The following is a 15,391-nucleotide window of genomic DNA, read 5'->3' as shown; positions in this document are numbered from 1 at the left end:
GGAGGCGCGCAGTGCAGAGCCAGGAGGGAACCCTTCAGCAGACCAGAGAGCAGCAGAGGCTGTGCTGCGGAAGGGTCGGGCCGGACGCCGCCTTCGGAGTGTCCGTGGCTATCTGTGGTGACCCGAGTGGAAGGGGACAAACAGCATACAGGAGTTGGCAGACACAACGTCGGTGGCTTGAAGAGGAGGCATCGCACAGACAGGAGGTTTGCCGTGAGGGTGGAAAGGAGGCCCTGGGTAGGAGGATTTTAGTTTTTTGTGTTTTGGAGGCATTGGTGTGTGTGTTTGGAGTGTATATGCTATGAGGAGGACCTGTGAGAACGGGGCAGACTGAAGATCAAGGAGAGAGGAGGCACACCTAGACACTGATCGTGACGGCGGCAGAGCCCCTCTGCACCAGAGCAGGAGGGGAGGGAAAAGCCTCACTCGTCTAGAGAATTCTCTGGGGAGGGGCGACAGTCATGCTGCAAACTGGCACGTGTGTGGCTCTCAGCCCCCAGTCGCCCAGCAGTGCTGACGCTGCTTACAAAGCACAGCCCCTCTTCCCAGCACGCCTCACAGACAGGCGGCTCCATGGCTGCCGGGCTGCTCCTCGGCACCGGGGAAGCTCCTGCGTTCTGCCCCTGGGGTGGTTGGTTTTGCTCCCGGATGTGCCGACTTCTTTACGGAAATGTGCTTTGACTTCTGGTGTCTGAAAAATCCACAGCCAGTAGTTAAAGCAAGCCAGTGGTGAAGGTAGGCAGCTTATCTATGAAAGAGAAATGGACACAAATATATGAAATATATAGACAAGTATAGAGATAACTAATGACAAAATCCTCGGGGAAGTGAAAGATTGTAAATAGTATTGGTATTAATAAGAAGAGATTGGAAAAAGTGAGCCAGATCAATATCTTATTCCTTACCCAAAATAAGCCCAAGTGTACCAAAGTTCTCCACGCAAAAAGTCAAACAAAAGGAAGGAGAAGGCACGGACAGAAAAGCCTCACAGGTACGGCGTGAATGCAAGAAAACAGGGAAGCAATGACAATCTGAGTATGAATGTTTTTAATTCTCTCCTTTCTATAAGGTGAACAGATGTCGTGTATTCCAGATATACAGGTTTGAGAGCGCAGTGATACTTCAGGCCCTGCCCCCCTCCCCCCTTGCTCCCCCCTCCCCCCTTCCTTTCTACTTTTGTTTCAGTTTTTACAATGACACCTTCAGCTTGTTTCATAAGCACAGCTCCACTAAGTAAAGACTCCAGCAAGTAGTGAAGTAGAAAAACCACTGTTCCTCCGAGGATAGACAGGGCTGTAAGGAGTCACATCTCGGCCGGTCAGTCTCTCTCTCTTAGGTTACATTTCTTTTGTTTTCTCTCTGTCAGTTACCACAAATATGGGAAAGCACGTGACATGAATGTTTAGGGAAGCAGTGGGGGATGAGCTGGTAGCAGACGGGGTATGTGGTGCCTGGTACTTCCGGTACCTTCATTTGCTTTCAGAAAATGCCCGGAGTAGTAGCATTCAAGCCTTGCAGTGTGCCTGCAGTGCAAGTTAGACCCTCCCGCCAAGGACCCTCCCCATAGCCCACAGCCCACACCCCCACCCCGTGACCTGGTCTCCCAGCAAATGTGCCTGCAGTGCAAGTTACACCCTCCTGCCGAGGACCCCCACCCACCCCACCCCACCCCACCCCACCCCACCCCACACCCCGTTGCCTGGTCTCCCAGCACACCCCTTCCCAGTCGCTGTTGTATCCTGTAAGCCACTTCCTATCCAGATACGAGCACACACACCCCTCACCCATAGAAAGGTTTTCTCCATCACCCTCTCCCTTCTCATAATGTTCTTCACTGTGTTGTTATTGTAAAGAGCGGGCACCGTCTGTCTTGGCCTATGTGGGCTGGTGTCTATACAGGACGCGTGTCTGGTAGTGGAACTGCTGTACTTACAGCCATGAAATTCCTGGTTACACACCCAAGTGGAGATTCAATGGAGGCAGCGAGAGACAGGAGCCCAGTGCTGAAGGAAGAGACCAGACACTGGACACACTGCTGCTCAGTCTTTTGGCTAGGATCAAGTGCAGAAACCGTGCCTACGCAGACATTTCAAAAAGTTAGTGGAAAACAGGATGAAGAGGCAGTTTATTTTGATGCAAAAAAAGAAAAAGAAGGAAATCCCTGCATATGTACGGTCTTCAAAAGTCTGTGGGAAATGCACATCGTGAAACAACTATGTATGGATTTCAAGATATTTTGCACCAAGACAAACTTTTAATTCCATTTTTCCATGAACTTTAAAAATACTCTCGTATAAACGGCAAACAGATGGTTCAGTGAGATTTTCTAGACAGAGGAAAAAGGGAGACTAGGAGAGAATGCTTCGGTTCTCCAGCACTTGGCTGGCGTGGCTAAGACTCAGCTTGGAACGTGCTGTCCCACAGTGACGTGCGTGAATCGGAATCCTCCTTCCGCTGCCTTCCCAGGTGCGCTAGCAGGGAGCTGGTTCAGCAGCAGAGCAGCCAGGACTCGAACTGGTTCCCACATCGCACGGGGCAGCTTAACCTGCACACGACACTGCCAGTGTACATGCTGGTGCGGGTGGTTCAAAGGGGGCAAGGGGGATGGCAGGGGCTTGAGAGGGTGGGAGAGGAAAGGCCCCTCGTGAGTAGGAGGGAAGAGTGACTCACACACTGCGGGGCGTGGGGGGAGGAGAGGAAGTCCTTGGAGGGCAGTTGTGCATCCTGAGTGAAACAGAAGAGAGTGAGGAGTGGAGGGGAAGAGGCCGGGCTGGTGGCCGGAGGAGGCTGGACAGGTGAAGGGGCAGCCTGTGGTGCAGAAGCAGGACTCCTGCGAGGCACACGCTGGGGCTCCCGCATCGCTGCTGGGCCCAGGTAGCGCGGCTGTGTGTTCTTCCCCGGCCAGGTTCAGCTCCTGGGTGCAAGTGCACAGGAGTCTGCAAACCGGGTGCATTCAAGTTGGGTTTCCCAGGGACATGCGATGGAGGAGGAAGGTAAAGGAACTGAGGGTCTGTTAAAGGGACAGGCGTGACAGCTGAGCCGGGGAGGTGGAGAACATGACAGAAGTAACAGGCAGTAAACTGTGCGTGCCCGAAGGTTTGAGGACGGGATGGGGACAGGGATTGGGTGAAGCTGCGAGACTAAAGGAGCCAGGGAGCAGGGAGGATTCCTGGGGAGAAGGGGGGCTGAGGTCGTGACCAGCTCTAGCAAGGCCTGTGAGATGGCCATAGGACGGGCGTCCCAGGAGACGCGGGCGCTGACAGCTGTTCCTGACCACCCCTGTGATGCAGAACTGGAGGAGTCGGAACAGAGGTGCCCGCCGTGCCTGACCGGCCTGGCTCAGAAGTACCTCATCTGGGAGTGCTGCCCCACGTGGGTGCGGCTCAAGAGCAGGCTCTTCGAGCTGGTGACCGACCCCTTCACCGAGCTCACCGTCACCCTGTGCATCGTGGTGAACACCATCTTCATGGCCATGGAGCACCACGGCATGAGCAGCACGTTCGACACCATGCTGCAGACAGGCAACATCGTAAGTGGCGGGGCGGGGGCGGGGTGGCAGCCCTGGCGGGGGGGACACGGGGCACAGGGGGCGACTCTGGAGGACCCGGCTTGAGCTGGCGGAAATCACTTTGGGATGAACAAGCGCAGGCCAGTGGTTGGAGAGAGCCCTGAGTGGGAGGCGGTATTCTGGAACCCCTTAACAGAGCCTGGGACAGCCACTCGACTCGGGCTCTTGGCTGCTTCTCCTGGAATGAAGCCAGAGAGCGCTTCCCCGGCTAGTGGCAATCCAAGCACACAGAAGGTTCCTTCCAGCTCCGTTACGGCCCAGCCTGCAACCACAGCGGCCCTGGTTTTCAGTGCTGCCATTGAGGCACAGGAAGAGTAGAGGAGGCAGTGAGGGGGAACGTGGGGACCCCTGTGCTGGGTGAGTGGAGGAGGCAGGAGGAGGCAGTGAGGGGGGATGTGGGGACCCCTGTGCTGGGTGAGTGGAGGAGGCAGTGAGGGGGGACGTGGGGACCCCTGTGCTGGGTGAGTGGAGGAGGCAGTGAGGGGGGACGTGGGGACCCCTGTGCTGGGTGAGTGGAGGAGGCAGTGAGGGGGGGACGTGGGGACCCCTGTGCTGGGTGAGTGGAGGAGGCAGTGAGGGGGGACGTGGGAACCCCTGTGCTGGGTGAGTGGAGGAGGGAGGAGGAGGCAGGGAGGGGGGACATGGGACCCCTGTGCTGGGTGAGTGGAGGAGGCAGGGAGGGGGGACGTGGGGACCCCTGTGCTGGGTGAGTGGAGGAGGCAGTGAGGGGGGGACGTGGGGACCCCTGTGCTGGGTGAGTGGAGGAGGCAGTGAGGGGGGACGTGGGAACCCCTGTGCTGGGTGAGTGGAGGAGGGAGGAGGAGGCAGGGAGGGGGGACGTGGGGACCCCTGTGCTGGGTGAGTGGAGGAGGCAGTGAGCGGGGACGTGGGGACCCCTGTGCTGGGTGAGTGGAGGAGGTAGTGAGGGGGGACGTGGGGACCCCTGTGCTGGGTGAGTGGAGGAGGCAGGAGGAAGCAGTGAGGGGGGATGTGGGAACCCCTGTGCTGGGTGAGTGGAGGAGGCAGGAGGAAGCAGTGAGGGGGGACATGAGGACCCCTGTGCTGGGTGAGTGGAGGAGGCAGGAGGAAGCAGTGAGGGGGGACGTGGGGACCCCTGTGCTGGGTGAGTGGAGGAGGCAGGAGGAGGCAGTGAGGGGGACATGGGGACCCCTGTGCTGGGTGAGTGGAGGAGGCAGTGAGGGGGGACGTGGGGACCCCTGTGCTGGGTGAGTGGAGGAGGCAGGAGGAGGCAGTGAGGGGGGACGTGGGGATCCCTGTGCTGGGTGAGTGGAGGAGGCAGGAGGAGGCAGTGAGGGGGGACGTGGGGACCCCTGTGCTGGGTGAGTGGAGGAGGCAGTGAGGGGGGACGTGGGGACCCCTGTGCTGGGTGAGTGGAGGAGGCAAGGAGGGGGGACGTGGGGACCCCTGTGCTGGGTGAGTGGAGGAGGCAGTGAGGGGGGACATGGGGACCCCTGTGCTGGGTGAGTGGAGGAGGCAGTGAGGGGGGATGTGGGAACCCCTGTGCTGGGTGAGTGGAGGAGGCAGGGAGGGGGGATGTGGGGACCCCTGTGCTGGGTGAGTGGAGGAGGCAGGAGGAGGCAGGGAGGGGGGATGTGGGGACCCCTGTGCTGGGTGTCTGTTTTTCCTGTCACATCCAGTTTAGGCACGATGCTACTTTAAACCTTCCTCCAGCATTTTTTAGTATTATTTGCTTTTAACAAGTTAAAAAAAAAATCCACGCTGAGTTTCAGTGGAGGCTGAATTAAAGTGACTCAGAGGGACAGCAGCAGCCCAGCCTGGTCTTTGCTGCAATAATTGTTACAGCACCCACTCAAGCCCAGACGTGCTCTCCCAAGCTCCTTGTGGATTAGCTGTGGTGTTTTTTTTTTTTAAAGAAAGGTTTTATTTATTTATTTGTTTGTTTGTTTATTTATTTATTTATTTGAGAGGTAGAGCCACAGACAGAGAGAAGGAGAGGCAGAGTGAAAGGTTTTCCATCTGCTGGTTCACTCCCCAAATGGCTGCAATGGCCAGACCTGGGCCAATCAGAAGCCAGGAGCTTCTTCCTGGTCTCCCATCTGGGTGCAGGGGCCCAAGGACTTGGTCCGTCTCCTGCTGCTTTCCCAGGTCATAGCAGAGAGCTGGATCAGAAGAGGAGCAGCCGGGACTAGAACCAGTGCCCAGTGGGATGCCAACATCACCAATGGAGGCTTTAGCCCACTGTGCCACAGTGCCGGCCCTGGATTACCTCGTTTTATCTGCACCACGACCCTATATGGCAGGTGCTATTATTGCTCCCTTTCACAGATAGAAAACTGAGACGCACAAGGTTAAGAAACTTACCCTGGGATCTGAACCCAAGCCGACTGGCTCAGAGCCCATTCTTCTTAACCCTGGGGCTGCACCGCCTCAGGGACCTGCTGTGTGTGTGTGTGTGTGTGTGTGTGTGCCTGTGCCTGCACGTGTATACACACACACTTAGTAAGCAGAAACTGGCAGGGCTCCGGGTCCCCCAGAGGTGGTCGCCCAGGTGCACTGGGACTCCCAGCTCTTCCAGCTCCCCAGAGACTGCAGCCGTGGGTGCAGGGGTCCCAGAGAAAACTCTTCCCCAGAAGTCTCCTCCCCCTCCCCCTCATCCCACAGCAGGCTCCAGAACAGTGTACAGTCAGCGTGCACCTAAGCTGGGCTGTCGTGTTCTGCCCAAAGCTGTGTGAGACGAGATACTGTGCCCCATCAGTATGTGCAGTTACATCGCAAAGGCAGGCAAGGAGAGCTGTGCTGTATTTCAGAGAATCACAGGGCTGGGCACTTGGCCTGGCGGCTAGGGTGCTGGATGCCCACGTCCCATATCGGAGTATCCAGGTTTGAGTGTCAGATCTGAATCCTGACTTCAGCTTCCTGCTGGTGCTGCAGGCAGCAGGGATGGCTCACGTGGTCGGGTCTCTGCCACCCACATGGGAGACCTGGACTGAGTTCCCTGCTCCCAGCCCCAGCCTGGCCCAGCCCCATCGACTGTGGGCACTTGAGGAGTCTGCCTGTGATGCTGGCATCCCATATGAGCACCAGTTCAAGCCCTGGCTGTTCCAGTTCCCGTCCAGCTCCCTGCTAATACCCCTGGGAAGGCAGCAGAAGATGGTGCCAGAGCTCGGGAGACTCAGATGGAGCTCCTGACTCCTGCCTTCAGTCTGGTCCAGCCCTGGCTGTCGTGGCTATTTGGGGGGTGAGCCAGTGGATGGAAGATATTCTCTCTCTCCCCCCTCCCCTCAACTCTGCCTTTCAGATAAATAAATAAATCTTTTAAAACTCGAATGCAAAAAATAGACTGTTGAGCCCCACCCACTGTCATTCTGTAGCTGGAGACGCTGAGGAGTCACAGCGCAGAGCCAGTTGAGGAAGGAAGGCAGGGCGTGTGCTCAGTGCTCGGGGAATGTGACCTCAGCAGCGTACCTGTGCTGCGTGGTCGTCACCAGCATCGCATCCCAGGAGAGCACTAACACTCAGAAGTCAAGTATCCTGCCCAGGGTTGCAAGGCTGATAGGATGGAGCCAGAGCTGACTCCGTCTCTCTAAGATGCAGGACCTCACACACGCACACACACCTGTGCACACACGTGTGCATATGCACACACACATACACAGGCACACACACATGCACCATCCTAGCTGCCTGCAGAGGCTACACAGCAGATGCTGTGCGTCCCACAGCTGTGGTCTATGGCACTGGCTGCGTGGTCAGCTCACCTGTTCCCTTGCCAGTACAGGGCTGCCACTGCCTGCCTCCCAGCCTGCCAGCGGGCTCTGATGGAATGGATGGGAATGAGGGGAGCCCCCGGCCCTGGCCTCTGCTGTCCTCCTTGCCTCTTCCAATGCCAGAATTCTGTCCTGTTTAAGACAACTAGAGACACTCAGAGCGGAAAGGAATCTCACAATGTCCTTTGTTCCCGCTAATCACGAATGTTTATTAATGCTTTATACCTGCCAGCCCATTGCTTGAGGGCTGCACATGCATTAATTGCACCCATGAGGAGATTAAGGTTAAGAAGGGCTGTGTCACCAGTGAAGCTCACACAAGCCGGCAGACGGCTGAGTTGGGATTCTTCTTGGGTGGTTGCACTCAACCCACGCTGTTAACCACCGGAGCAGACTGGCCCCTCAGCTACCTCAGTGGCATCAACAGCCTCCCTGGAGACGATCCACTTACCCCACCCCACTACCGTCCACGTGGCTCTAACGCACACCCCCTGAGCACTGGAGATTAAAAATGGGACAGAAGCCAGACCGGAGGCCGGGCTCTCCTTTTAGCCATCATCCCCCAACCCCACAGACCCCACTGTGTTGAAGAACCTGCTTCCACCCACAGGTGTTTACCATATTTTTTACTGCGGAAATGGTCTTCAAAATCATCGCCTTCGACCCCTACTATTACTTCCAGAAAAGGTGGAACATCTTCGACTGCATCATCGTGACTGTGAGCCTGCTGGAGCTGGGCATGTCCAAGAAGGGCAGCTTGTCCGTGCTGCGCACCTTCCGCTTGGTAACGCTGCCCCCGGAAACCCCACCCACCTCCAGGCGCTCAGCCTGGGGGACGCACTCTGTCCCCGAGCGCTCGAGCACTCCACAGCTGGCTCCCCTTCCTGCCTGTCCCCAGGGAGGTGGGCACGGCTCCGGGGAGCCTGCAGATGTGGTTTTCCCGGGCTGACTTCACTGACCCTGGGCGGGTCGCCGCCTCTGCACCAGCAGCAGGCTTTTGTTCTCTTCCCAAATAATAATAGCAACGACACTCATGCCAACTTATGACGTGTCGGGCACCAGGCCGGCCTCTTGACATGACATCTCGTTTAGAGAAGAGCCTATTTCTCTAAGTAGCCAGAACACGAAAGCAAGGGGCGGGCCCTAAGGCAGGGCCAGTGGAAGACATCCAGACGTGGTCCCCAAAGAAGCCACTGTGAGTCCTCTGATAAAGCGTTTTTGGTACCCTCGGGGAAACAGCTTGCTGATTTAAGGTGCATGGTGCGACCTACAATGTCCAAAGCCCCCAACAACCAAACAGGTTGACTCCACAACGGAAGTGGGGTCTGCAGCACTTCCCTCCTGCCCTGGCTCAGATTCATGGCCCACAGTATCACCATGGCCTTGCAATATCACCAAGGCCTTGCCTTCTGCCCTTGCAGCTCTGTGTGCATGGCAAACCCATAGCCTGGAGTCAAAGCCAACAATTTCCCTTGACGTCTGCATCCAAGGCGTGGGCATTGCTGGCGAAAAACAATATGGCTCAGTGGGCCAGTCTCATAGCTTTAATTTACAGACTTTATTTTTCAGAACAATTTTAGATTCTCAGAAAAGTAGACAGGTATTACAGAAGGCTCCCGTATACTGCATACAAACACACGCACACCGGGTTTCCCCTACTGTCAACAGCACATGCGTTACACATAACTCCCCAGTGGCTTCCCACTGCTGCGAGAACAGAGTGCAGGGTCTGGCTGGCAGTGTGCAAAGCTCCCCTGACCGCCTACTCACTCGCCAAGCACTGTCCTCTTGGCCTCTTGCTGCAGCCTGAGGCCTCTCCCTTCCCGACACGTAGCAGGACTTCTCCCAGCACGTGTGTTCCCCTGCCTGGAAGGCTTCCCCTGTGGCCTCCGCTGGGCTCAGCTACTCTCCACCTTGGGCACCTGGCCCACAAGTCACCTCCTCCAAGAGGACCTTCCCCCTGCGTGAAGCCAGAGTCCGGTGATGGTTCAATATATGTGGACACAGTGTGATGCTCAGATCAGATCAGGGTGCACAAAACCGTCTTCTCAAGCACCCACCCTTTAATTGTGCTAAAAGCATCCCCAGCCTTTTCTTGTAGCTCTTCTGAAATATACAGTCAGTCATCGCTGTCTGTGGTCACCCTGCAGTGGAGCAGAACCCCAGAACCCAGCACTGACTCAGTGCCTGTGGTCCAGCCTTCCAGCCCTCTCCTCTGCTCTCCTCGGCTGCTGGGGCCCCTGCTCTACTCTCGACTTCTGGGAGATCAACTTTCCAGGTTCAGAGAGAGAGCCCTGCCATTGCCGGTTCACTCCCCAGACAGCCACAACGTACCCTTTTCTAACTATTTTGGCTAACATTGTAATATTTAATTTATCATCCAGGAATATCTCAGTAATTCCAATGAGTTGTCTAGTATAATCCTTTGGATTTCTAACACAATGAGGTCATGTAGGAACAGCAAGTTCTCTCCTCCTTTTCTACTCTGGTTCCTCCCTCTCTGTACCAGGCTGTTAGGGCTGTGAAGAGCAGCAGTAAGACCAGGCATCCTCGCCCTTTTCCTGACCCCAGAGAGAACGCTTCCAGTATTTTACCAAGTCTGACATCTGTGGCAAGACTTCTTAAAAACAAAGAACTTTATCAATTTAGGAAGCTCTTTTTTGTTCAAAATATTTATCACAGATGGATGTTTAGTTTTATCAAGTAATTGTTCTGTGTGTATCATGATAATCACATGAATTTTTTTTTTTGATAGGCAGAGTTAGACAGTGAGAGAGAGAGGAGAGGAGAAAGGTCTTCCTTCCGTTGGTTCACCCCCAAAATGGCCACCATGGCCAGTGCGCTGCACTGATCCAAAGCCAGGAGCCAGGTGCTTCCTCCTGGTCTCCCATGCGGGTGCAGGGCCCAAGTACTTGAGCCATCCTCCACTGCACTCCTGGGCCACAGCAGAGAGCTGGACTGGAAGAGGAGCAACCAGGACAGAATCCAGGGTGCTGGCACCGCAGGCAGAGGATTAGCCTAGTGAGCCACGGCGCCGGCCATGAAACTTTCTTTTAATTTGTTAAAGTGATAAATTATATGAATTTATTTTCTAAGACTGAATCAACTTCACATTCCTGGAATAAACCCAGCTGGATCATGATGTATTTTTTAAAAGATTTATTTATTTATTTGAGAGGTAGAGTTATAGGCAGAGAGAGGGAGGGGCAGAAAGAAAGGTCCTCCATCCGCTGGTTCACTCCCCAAATGGCTGAAACAGCCGGAGCTGGGCCGATCTGAATCGGGAGCCTCTTCCAGGTCTCCCATGTGGGCGCAGGGGCCCAAGCACTCTGGGCCATTTTCTACTGCTGTCCCAGGCCATGGCAGAGAGCTGGCTAGGAAAAGGAGCAGCTGGGACATGAACCTGCTAGCGACACAAGCAGAGGCTTAGCCCACTACGCCACAGTGCTGCCCCCATAATGTATTTTGAATACATTAGAACATTCATTTTGCTGATAATTTGCTGTAGATTGTTGCGTCCATATTAACGAGTAGTATTTGACCCATAACTTTCCTCACCTGCGTCATCCTTGCCGAGTGTGGTGGTAAGGTATCGAGGTTATGCCAGTCTCCTTTAAAATAGAGCTGAGCATTCTCCCTCTCTTCTATACTCAGTCTTTGAGTAGGAGTGGAATTGCCTGCTCCTTGTCGATTTGGTAGGACTCGGAGTGAAGTCATCTGGAGGTCAAGATTTGTGGTTGCTGATTGAATTAGGTTTTCTGTTTCTCTGACCGGTCGTTCCATTTTTCCCTCTTATCTAAATCTCCAGTTTGTTCGCACGGAGCTGTGTATGCTATGCTATCATTTGTGTGTAGCCTGTGTGGCTCTGTCTGAGGCGAGGTCCCAGAGAGGCAAGGCTGAGAGGCGATGGGGCTCTAAGAACTGGGACCCAGTGAGAGCTCGCTAGGTCGTGGCCGGTGCGCCCTCAGAGGGACGGATGCAGCCCTCATGGGCCCCAGCTGCTCTCACCCCGAGTTCTGTGGTGCGACCCTGTGCTCCTGTCACGGTTGAGGCCGTGTGTCTGAGGTCTTCCCCCGGGGCTGAGCGAGTGCCAGGGCCATGCCCTTGCACCTGCAGAACGGTGGCTTAAATTGCTCTCTTCCTGATAAATACCGAGCCTCGGGTATTTTGTTATAGGAACGATGAACCAGTGCACTATGCCTCTTTCTCTTAAAGTCGGTATCACCTACGCTTGTGTCACTGTTTTCTTAATAATAGTGATTTGTGCTTTCTCTCATCATTTTTCATTAATCTTGCCAAAGATCATCAATGTAATTAATTTTTTCAAAGAACCAACTTTTGGCTTTTAATCCTGTGTGCGTCACTGGTGTTTTTCTATTTCATATAATCCTGTGTCTTATCTTAATTACATCCTCCATTTACATATTTTGTTCTTTTCTAACTTCTTAAGATGCAATTTTCAGTCTAGTTTCTTTTCCAATAGAGTCACTTAAGACTTCAATTTCCTTCTAAGAACTGATTTAATATGTAAAATTTTCCTTATTGCTTAGTTCTAACTATTCCCTAATTTCAACTTTGATTCATCTTTGGACTCAAAGGTTAATTAGAAGTGCAATTCTTAATTTCAAAACATATGTGGCATTCCTAGTCATCTTTATGCCATTGAGTTCTAACTTAATTGTATTGTAGTCAGAAAACATATGCTGTATGATTTCAATGCTTTGAAGTTTATAGATAATTTGGTTTTGGCTCAATATATTGAAAATGTTCTTTATGTACTTGTAAAGAATTTATCTTCTGCCGTTGTGGGGTGCAATAGTCTACATATACCCTTTCGGTAGAGAAAGTTCATCGTGTGATATCAGTATTCCATATCCCTGTTTATTGTCGCCTGCTGTTTGTTCTAGCAGTTACTGGGGGATGATGTATAAAAATATCTCCCAGTTCTGATTATGGGTCTGTCTGGAGGCTACATTACCAAGTGCATACATATTTTTAAGTTGCTGTGTCTTCCTAATAAAGTGAAACTTCTGTAAGATTGACCTTCTTTATCTCTAGAAATGTTTTTTGCCTTAAAAAAAATCTCTTTTGCCTGACGTTGATTAAATACCTTTGCATCCTTTTGGCTTAGAATTTGCCAGCTATGTTTTTATCTGCTCTTGTACTGACAGTCTTTGTGATCCTTAGGGCTTTTATGTGTCTCTGGCAAATAGCACACGCTCAAGTTTTGGGCTGGTATTTGGTTCTGACAATCCAGGCTTTGTCTTCTAGCCAGAACATTAAGTGCACTTGTTTTACTGTGAAGCCTGATGTATTTGGACAGGTGTGAAGCCGGGTCCCTCTCGCTCCTTGATTTTAACGTGGTGATTTCTCTTTGTTCTGTTTCCCGACTTTGCTGCTTTGAAAACTGAAAACTCTGCTTTGGGTCTTCTAGTAGTTGCCTTGGAAGTGACAGCATAAGTGCAACTTAATCAAAGTCAACAGCTTGATAAAATCTTCACCCCCCCCCCAACACCTTTTCATTCCAGTTACCCCTCCCCTTGACTTATTGTCATGCTAAGTATTTTAACTTTATCTTGATTTTAACCTTTTTTTTCACTAACTAGTGGTAAATATTGCTGTTATATCAACAGTCCCAAAAACTCAGTAGTTTAACCCAATAAAGTTTTATCCCTCACTCACCTGATGGAAGCCAGGCAGCTCTCATGGGACATCTTCAAGGAGTGACTGACCCATACCTGAAGAAAGCCTTCAGCCCTCAGAGTTTCTTCTTGTTTGTGCAAAATCATGAGTCCAGGGGTTTTTGGTTTTTTTTTTTTTCTATCTTAAAGTGTGGAAATGTTCTTAATCAGGGCTCCTGGTTTATTTCGCGGTACAGATCCTTGCAGTGGCTCCAGACTGCTCCTGTGCTACACATTCAACGTATTTTTGTTGACAGAGTCCTCAGTTCCACGTTATTTCTCTGCTTGCTCTCTGTCCCTGTGCCTTTCTCTCTCAAGACAAATGGTGGCTCTCCCATTAACACATGATCTTTGCCGGAGTTGCTCATCCATTGGAAAAGCGAATCAGTCTTCAGCAGTTAGAGGTCTGACCCCATTGCTTGCTCCCTGGGATCAGGAGGCACTAGACTTCCCCAAATTTTTAAGGCACTTTATCTGTGTTCTAGGTTCTTTTATTTCTAACAAACCAGCAAAATCTTTCCTGGAGTCATGTCTTTTTGTAGTGTTGAGACAAATAGTCTGAATTACAACTGACACACAATACCAAGGTTTTACAAACCCTTCCACCTGGGCAGTTGGCTCAGAGGATTATGATCTGCCTCCAGAATTTTTGCAAGCTAGACTTTTGCCATGAAAATTAACACAGAGCAAGCCTTGTCCAGCCTGCCTTCTTGGCTTTCTTGTCCAACACATGACCACTAAGCCAGTGCCGCACATTGGACGTTTTCCAAATGACGGTGCCTTTTCGTTGTATTCGTTTCCACATTAATCAGGAGACATACAGCTAACTGCAGCAATCTCTCAATCCCCAACCCAAATCTGTGACTTAAAGTAGTAGAGGTTCAACAGGCAGCTGTCCTGGGAGCGTCTGCTCTGTGATGACGCCGAGAGGCAGGATGACCTCATCTTGTGATGACATGAGCCTCAGTGGATGCCTCTGTGGTGTCCGCGGAAGGAAAGGAGAAACGCCAGGGGCTTGTGGCTGCACCTGAAGATAATGTACACCCCTAATGCCTCCATCTCCATCCCAGGGCCAAAATCCGATACTGCGTTCCCACCACTTGCAAGCTGTAACGCAGTCTGCCTGCGCATCTGGGAGTCTCCGCCACACCCCGTGAGACATCACTGTGGTGTTCATTTCATGTCCGTTGGGTTTCATTCTCACACTTAGCACTTGCTTGCTCTTCATACCTTGTGTATCACACCTTCCTTCTGGGATGGTTCTCCATCTGGCTAATGTGCCTTCTTTAGAATCTCTGAGTAAGTGCAGTAAGCTCTCTGTTTTGTTTATCTGAGATCTGCCTTGGCTTTCTTCTTGTCTTTGAGAGATATTCCTACGGGTATGAGCTCTTGAGTGATGGTTTCATCTCCACTGTTGCTGATGAGCCATCAGCTTTTCATTTTGCTGTTGTTGCCTTTCTCTGGGTTCTTTTAAACCTTGTCTTTGTCTCCAGTGTTCTGCAATTGCACTATAAAGTGTCTCGGTATAAATTTATTTTTATTTCTAATGTGTAGAATACATTGGTTTTCTGAATCTATAGATTTTCTTGAGTTCTAGAAAGTTCCCAGACATTATCTGTAGCCTCCACTCCATTCTTTCTTTCCTTCTGGACTCTGACTCTGTCACTCATCCCTCCACATCTCTTAGGTCATTTTTGTTGTTGTTGTTGTTTATTTTTTCCTTCAAGCTCTTTTAATCTTTTTTTCCTTATACCCCACACACCATTTCCCTTATTATTTTTTTCCAAAGAAATCTTTTATTTATTGAGTTCAAGTTTCATAAGTACAACTTTAAGAATATAGTGATTCTTCCCACCATACCCACCCCCTTCCCCTACTCCCGCCCCACCTCCTCCTCCCTCTCTCATTCCCAGTCCCATTTCTCCATTAAGATTCATTTTCAGTTAACTTTATACACAGAAGACCAACTGTATACTAAGTAAAGATCTCAACATTTTGTGCGCACACACACAAAAAAAACTTTTTGAGAACAAGCTTTATAGTTAATTCTCATAATAACAAATTGAGGACAGAGGTCCTGCATGGGAAGTTAGTGCGCAGTGACTCCTGTTATTAATTTAACAATTAACACTCCTATGTGTGATGTTAGTGATCACCTGAGGCTCTTGACATGAGCTGCCTAGGCTGTGGAAGCCTTTTGAGTCAACAAACTCTGTCAGGGTTTAGACAAGGCCAGAAGCAAAGTGGAAGTTCTCTCCTCCCTTTAGAGAAAAGTGCATCCTTCTTTGATGGCCACGTCTTTCCGCTGGGGTCTCACTCACAGAGATCCTTCATGTAGAACATTTTTTTGCCACAGTGTCTTGGCTTTCCATGCCTGAAATGCTATCACGGGC

At 51.6% G+C, this 15,391-nt stretch overlaps 1 protein-coding gene across 9 annotated transcripts in view; it reads left to right on the top strand.

Moving 5' to 3' along the window:
• The window catches only part of SCN10A (sodium voltage-gated channel alpha subunit 10), a 118,709-nt gene that overhangs the window by 70,546 nt on the left and 32,772 nt on the right, over nt 1–15,391 (top strand). For all 9 annotated transcript variants that reach the window (XM_070073062.1, XM_070073058.1, XM_070073057.1 and 6 more), the window contains 2 exons: nt 3,291–3,529; nt 7,928–8,101. In XM_070073062.1, the coding sequence (XP_069929163.1) occupies nt 3,291–3,529; nt 7,928–8,101 (413 nt within the window). The remainder of the gene's footprint in view (nt 1–3,290; nt 3,530–7,927; nt 8,102–15,391) is intronic.

This window comes from Oryctolagus cuniculus, chromosome 4 (assembly GCF_964237555.1).
Source record: "Oryctolagus cuniculus chromosome 4, mOryCun1.1, whole genome shotgun sequence".
Classification (NCBI taxonomy): Eukaryota; Metazoa; Chordata; class Mammalia; order Lagomorpha; family Leporidae; genus Oryctolagus; species Oryctolagus cuniculus.
This window is presented reverse-complemented; position numbering and strand designations above follow the sequence as displayed.